Genomic DNA, 7,404 nt, shown 5'->3' with positions numbered 1-7,404 from the left:
TTATTATTTAGGTTTATTATCAGAGATCATGTATCAAATGATCTGACATTTATAATTCTGAGAAGAGGCCAGAACCACAGATGTCTCTATAACAGAATATTCTACACAGCCTGTATATCAGCATAATAGATAACAGTGAAAAATATAAATTAATTAATATATACATACTAACAAAACTAACTTCAGAAAAAGAGAAAACAAGTATAGAAATTAAGAGGGTAGCAATAAAAAATTCAAATAAATGTAATTCTGGTAATAGAAAATGTTAACAGTAAATTCTCTCCATTAATAGTCCATAGTAATATCTGAACATAAAGGAAAAATAAGCCAAATATATGCAAACTACTCATAAGGCTCTCGAAACAAAACACAGCAATCATAGAAGCCCCAAAGTTAAAATCCACAGAGGTGTATTTTAATGTGCATTTAAAAAATTCCAATCAGGATTACAATGATAAATAACTATCACAAGGTACCAGAAAAAAAAGTTAAAAGAAAATAATCCATTGTCTCAATACTGCTAAAAAAAAATGGAAAAAAATCAAATACAAATCATAATGATTATTTTTCTTTCAGAACCACTTTCATGAATGCACTCTTGACCTCTTTGTTCCTCAGGCTGTAAACTAAAGGGTTCAGCATGGGAATGACCATGGTGTAGAACACAGACACAATTTTGTCAGTGTCCATTGCATGTCTAGAGCTTGGCTGCAAATACATGAAGATTATAGTTCCATAGAAAATAAAAACAGCAGTTAAGTGGGAAACACAAGTGGAAAGAGCCTTCTGAAATCCTGCTCTTGAGCGCATGTTTAAGATTGTGATAAAAATTATAAAGTAAGATACTAATATCATTATGAAAGCAATGAAGATATTAAAGCTAGCTAGGTAAATAAGTACTAGCTCATTAACACGTTTATCAGAGCAGGAGAGAGCCATGATTGCTGGCATATCACAGAAAAAATGATGGACCACATTAGACTTACAGAAAGAGAGACTGAATGTATCTCCAAGGTAAACTGAGACATTGAGGAAACTAAAAACATAGCACCCCATGATCAGACAGATACACACATTTGAAGTCATGGTGGTGGTATAGTGTAGGGGTTTACACACTGCTGCATAGCGATCATAGGCCATTGAGGCCAACAAGTAATTTTCAACAGTAGCAAAGGCTGCAAAGAAGAACATCTGAGCAGCACAGTCGTTGTAGGAAATGGTCTTGTCTCCTATTAGCAGCCCAGCTATGACTTTAGGAGTGACAGCTGAAGAGTAACAAACGTCCACCAGGGACAAGTTACCAAGGAAAAAGTACATGGGGATGTGGAGCCGAGAGTCCAAGAAAATCAGCAGAATCATCCCCAGGTTCCCTACCAGTGTGATGATGTAGATGAGGAGAAAGATGATGAAGAGGGGAAGCTGCATGCCTGGATCATTAGTGAGTCCTAGCAGAATAAACTGTGTCACATCTGTCCTGTTCTTCACCAGTGTCATTTTTCCACAATGTGAAGGTCTGTAGCAATGATAAAGGGATAAGTATTACAATAGCAACCAAGATATTAAGAAGTATAATCCAAAGATAAAGAGAAACATTGTAGTAACAAATTGTTTGGAAAGATTCTCTACAATAGCCTGGACTTTGATGTAAATTTCTTATATTTTTCTGTATATAATGTCACATGCTAATAAATTTGAAATTTTTTGATAAATAATATATGCAATTTAAAAGTGATGTCTATTAATGTGAAGAGAATGAGGGACTTGGGAGTACCTTGTCCTAAATGTAATGTATTTCTCCAATGCCATCCTACAAGTTTCAGAGCACTCTGTGGCAATGATTGTGGAAATTTTTCAAGAGAAAGAGGGGTGGAAGACTGCAAGGAAACAGTGTCATCTAGATTTTAAAAAGGACTGATATAAATATGAACTTACACAAACTATGCCAATATGTCATCCTTCAAGCCATATGGGGCCCCAACATTAAGAGTGGAAATGGACACAGGCTCCTACCCCTGAACAAGAAGCTATCTATAATAGATACAATATGAGAAAGGGGAAGCACTTTTCTCCAATGTAATCTCACTAGATGTATCAAACACACTGCAGAGCAGGTACTGTAGACAGGAATATCTGGCCTACACAAAATTATCTCCATATTTNTGGTTGTCCTTCTGCTTAGTTTTGGAATTTGGAGGGTTTTTTTTTTTTTTTTTGTCTTACTAGTTGTTTTGGTTGGGTGGTTTTGTATTTGTGTGTGTGTGTGTGTATGTGTGTGTGTGTGTGTGTGTGTGTACAATGTAAAGGGAGAACACATAAATTTCAGGGGTTGGAAATGATATGGAGGCATTAGGTAAGGAGAGAAAATATGATTAAAATGTATTGCATGAAATTTTTAAATAAAAAAGAAAACAAGTTTTTGTCCATGTGTTAACCACATCTTAAGGAATTTAACTGGACAATAATGTCTCACAAAAACATATGTACCATATCTTTTCTGAAGTCAATGAAGTTTGATGTTTTATATCTGTTACTGATCAAGAACTGCTTTAAACAATTTATTGTCTTTTCTTAATATGAATTTAAAGAAAAGAAAAAGCAAAGTCTCAGTATGTTAATTTACTTAAAATAATAATTTTAAAATAATTTTAAAATAACACTCTTTTTTCTTATTAGCATGTTTTATATTGAGGATTTATTTTTACCTTTTATGATAGATGAATACGCTCTAAATATGTAACAACTAATCTTTCAGTATCATTCTGCCCAGTTCTCATTTGTTCTTATTCATATCACATGACAATAATCCATAAATTAATGATGGGGAAAATGTCTATATTTATAACTCTTTTATAACTTAGATTTCAGTAATTACTAAAAATATTTTCATTTTCCAATAAATTAAGTGGATACATCTTGAACTGGTTTGTGATTAATTATATTTCTTACTGTATAGTCACTGTTACCAATCAGCTTGAAGCAAAAAACTGTCTCCCAAGTCAGTGAGTCTGATATTACACCAGCAATGTAATGTGACTTAAATGTGATTATAGACACACACTCTCTCAAGTTGTATTCAAATGATTCTAAGTTCTCTGTGCAAAGAAAGAGAAAAATAAATATTAGCATACATCAGTATCCAAGTTGACAATAATTTCTTTCTTTTCTATAGGTAATGTCTTCTCTCCCACATATTTTTCAGAGTTCAGCTATGAAGACTAAATAAGAGACATTGCTGAAAATATCAAGAAATTAACAACTTAAAAGTATGTCAGTGTAATGTTTATCTTTGAATATTCCACTCACCATGTTTCAGGCTCTTAGCTAATCCTCTCATCAGAATGTCTTATGGCTAATAAAAACCTTTGAATTTAAAACCTTGATCAACAAAGCATGACATGAAGTTTATTTTTTCAAAGCTGATGTTAAGAGGTTGTATTTGACTTTCAGAAATTACTTTGTACAGATCTGCTGCAAATTATACAGAACTCTCAAGCTCTAGAGACTTCCCCAGCAGTCTATCTGCAGCTTCCTCTGTACATTGTGTGGAGGAAGCAATTAAATGACCCATGGGAATCACATGTACACATCCTTTGCTTTATATATTATGAATTTGTTTTGTACTCTAAAATTTGTATTTATTCTTTTCATTTTACTTTTGTTTGTGACCATTCTAAAACATATTTCAAGATATCATCTCAGCAAATAGTTTTACTGTGTGTTTTAAATCAATGTGCAAAATAATGGGCATCAGTGTGATATTTTCACACCCTTGCTCTTGTTGGGCCACCCCACTTGGTCAATTAATTTATCCCCTTACACAACTTCATGCTGGCACCATTCCTTCATGCAACAATCCTCCTTCCTAATAAAAGTATTTTTAATACCCAAATATATTACCATTACTCTTCAACCCTTGGAATAAATTTTGACAAGAGATAGATTCATACTTTTAATTACAAGTGATCACAAGGAGTTTTTAAATATGTCCCAAAATGCAAATCTTTAAATGAATAAACCTCTCACATTGAAAAGTAAATAGAAGCCAAGAAAGATATATATGGAGAAACACACACACACACACACACACACAAACACAAAATCATACACAACTACATACTACATACTTTCTTTCTTCTGATATCCTGTAATGTAATAATGGATATAACTACCAAGATGAGCATGTAAATGAGGTGTGACTCAATATGTATGTAGCAGCAAAAATCCAAACAAACTCAAAACAAGCTGTATTTTAAAATTTGTGGGAAAAATGCACAAGATGAATGAAATATCCAACTTGTAAACAACACTATACAACTTGTGTAAGTGTTTAGCCATTAAAGGAAGGATTAAAATATGCAAAACAAAACTGTTTACATTTGATAATGACTAAAAATTACCTACTTAGAATGAAAGACACAATTTGAATGTGAGTGGAATCAAAAATTTGTATTTCATGGAAGTAGAAATGAGAAAGGGTTTTATGCTATATTTTATGTTCTAATATTACCCCAAATGCATAGGGAATCAAGCATTATTCAAGAAAAAAAATATATTTATAGGCAGACCAACTAGCCAAGATGACACGAGCATACAGATATTAAAGAACAATATCTTTACATGTTAACAAATTAGAGTTAAAATAGATGAAAGACAGAAACTTTCATAATCATTGTTGAAAATCTTAAAACTTCATGTTATTGAATGAACAGAATGCTTACTAGATCAATAAGAAATAAATTTTTGTAGTCAAAATATACTCACAAGTTTTAACTGTCATGAAATGAAGATTTTCCCAGTTAGCAGTAGAATTCTCAATCCCATCAAAAATTCCTAGGATAAATAAATAGGCGAAATCTTGAAATAATGAACTTAAAAAGGACTCCTTGTAATGGAGGATATGGAGTCTGAACTGTTCATCTCTTGTAGCTAAACAAGACCTCCAGTTGCAGGACTATGCTGTATTTGGTTGTGGTGATGACCAAGTAGATACAATGGAAATCCACAAACAACTCTGGTTAATGATAGAACCAAAGGTTGACCTCTACACACAGACAGAGGGAGCCTACTGCTGAGAACACATTTACACAGGCCATTGAACATTGAATTTACAGAGGTGCAGTAGGTGTCTGAAGAGAGGTTTTAGCCCTAAGTTCTGATCTTGTACTGCAGGAAGTTATTCAGCAGGCTACCAAAAGAGAAACATGAACATGAACCCAGTCACAAACCATACTATCTATCCAACATGTGTGAGTGGCCAAAGAATATCCGATTTGTGAATAATAATCTATTGTGTAAATATATCATGTTTTCATTATCCACACATTAGCTGATGGTTATCTAGGATGTTTCCAATTTCTAACACTATAAAAAGGACATCAATGAACATAGATTATTAAGTGCCACTGAAGTATGATGTGGAGGCCTTTGAATACAAATCTTAGAGTGGTATGCCAGATCTCGTTGTAGCTCTATTTATCCTCAGCCTTTTTTTCGAAATTTATATACTTATATACAGCCATAATTACTGTAGCAGTTTGTATATCCACCTACAATGAATAAGTGTTCCCCTTTCTCTATATCCTTACCTCTGTGATTTGTTTCTTGGATCTTGACTACTTTTACAGGTATAAGACAAAGTATCAAAGTAAAACATAATAGAATGGAATGTATTTTTTAAACTTATAAAATTTACATTTAAATATGTCCACTAAAAGTATATCATGATTCTTAAACATAAGTTTACTAACGTTCCCCAGTAGACAAATTCACAAGACATGAATAGAGAAACATGATATTTGTTATATAATATCGTTAAAGTGAGATTGGATTCTAAGTGGTGTTACTATATGCTACCTGAAAGCTGTGGAACATGAAAATTTGTGATGCAATTTATTCTGATTTTAAAGTCATCGTGATTGTAGTCAGGAATATCATACATACAGTAAGTAACTCATGAAATCAGGAGATCCAATATTGCTAATATCCAAAAGAGACAGAATTTGCGAATTTAAATAATTTTCTCATTACATAATTCTTTGTTCTTTTTCTGCAAATCTCAGTGTTTGCGGCTATGTTCCTCATGGCCAATAAATATGTTGCTTAGTAAGTCTATTTGAGTTGGACTGTTGTGATGGGAAAATAATCTTTTTGTATAACAGAGGCAAAACAGTCTCTAGTATACAGCTCTAATTTTTTTTCAATCAGTACAGGTCCAAAGCTCATCAATTGTTCCAGTGGAAGGGTGGGTATTCTATAATGGTTAATCTTTCATTAAACACCTAATGGCCTTACTCAGAGAAGTATTAGTAAAAATGAGAATTAATTATCATGGTAAATCATAGGAAAATTACAAGGAAAATTAACTGTATCAATATTGGTAATAATATTTTTGACAAAATACAATCAAATATATCAAAAGCATCTTTATCCAGGCTATGCTTTTAAGCATAATGTTCTTTTTTCTCAGTACAAAATACAGGGAAGAGTCAAAGTCAATCACTTATAATTGATTGATATTGGTCAATCTTCCACTAGCAGCCTTTGGATAAAGATGTAGAACTCTCAGCTCTGCCTGTGCCATGCCTGCCTGGACACTGCCATGCTTCCATTTTGATGATAATTAACTGAACCTCTGAACCTGTAAGCCAGCCCCAATTAAATGTTTTTTTTCTTATAATACTTGTCTTGGTCATGGTGTCTGTTCACAGCAGTAAAACCCTAACTAAGACAGAAGTTGGTACCAGGAGTGGGGTATTGCTGTGATAGTCCTGACCATGCTTTTATTTGAAAGAATGTGGATTTGGGGACTTTGGATTTGGAACACAGTGGAATGCTTTAAATGGGGCTTAATGGNTCATCCTAGTAGGAATATGGAAGACTTTGTTGCTGGGAGTAATTTGAACTGTGTTGACCTGGCCCAAGAGATTTCAAAGGAGAAAAATTTCAGAATGTGGCATAAAGACTGTTTTTGTGGTATTTTGGTGAAGAATGTGGCTACTTTTTGCCCTTGACTGAAAAGTCTGTCTGAGGTTAAGGTGAAGAGACTCAGATTAATTGCATTGACAAAGGAAGTTTCAAAAAAGCCCGGCAGAGACTTTGTTCTCTGGTTAAGTCTTATGAAGAGAAGTTTGAACAAACATATCAAGCTTAGAAAGGAAAAATATAAAATATATGGTTCGAGTATTAAAGGGGAGGGTACCAGGAAGTGAAATGGAGCAAAATTCTGTGTTCTAGGAGATAGCAGATTAAGGGAGTGAGACCTTGGAGCAAGATCCTACCCAGCTAAATTTAGATCCAGGCATAATGGTACACACCTTTAATCCCAGGAGACAGGTATGCTGATCTCTGCGTTCAAGGTCACTCTACAGAGCAAGAACCAGACAGCCAAGCTTCAGCAGTGAAGGA

General features: G+C 33.7%; 1 protein-coding gene across 1 annotated transcript; it reads right to left on the bottom strand.

The window, feature by feature from the left end:
- Positions 1 to 558: 558 nt before the first annotated feature.
- LOC110323488 (olfactory receptor 5B3-like) lies at positions 559 to 1,494 on the bottom strand. Its single transcript, XM_021200743.1, has one exon. It carries the CDS (start codon positions 1,492 to 1,494, stop codon positions 562 to 564), a length of 933 nt encoding a protein of 310 aa, XP_021056402.1. The 3' UTR covers positions 559 to 561.
- Between the last annotated feature and the right edge of the window lie 5,910 nt (positions 1,495 to 7,404).

This window comes from Mus pahari, chromosome 1 (assembly GCF_900095145.1).
Source record: "Mus pahari chromosome 1, PAHARI_EIJ_v1.1, whole genome shotgun sequence".
NCBI classification, from domain to species: domain Eukaryota; kingdom Metazoa; phylum Chordata; class Mammalia; order Rodentia; family Muridae; genus Mus; species Mus pahari.
The sequence above is the reverse complement of the archived record's forward strand: the minus strand, read 5'-3'. Positions and strand labels throughout refer to the sequence as shown.

Coding starts and splice junctions, on each gene's coding strand:
- LOC110323488 (XM_021200743.1), bottom strand. CDS start 1,494: ATGACACTGGTGAAGAACAGGACAGATGTGACACAGTTTATTCTGCTA.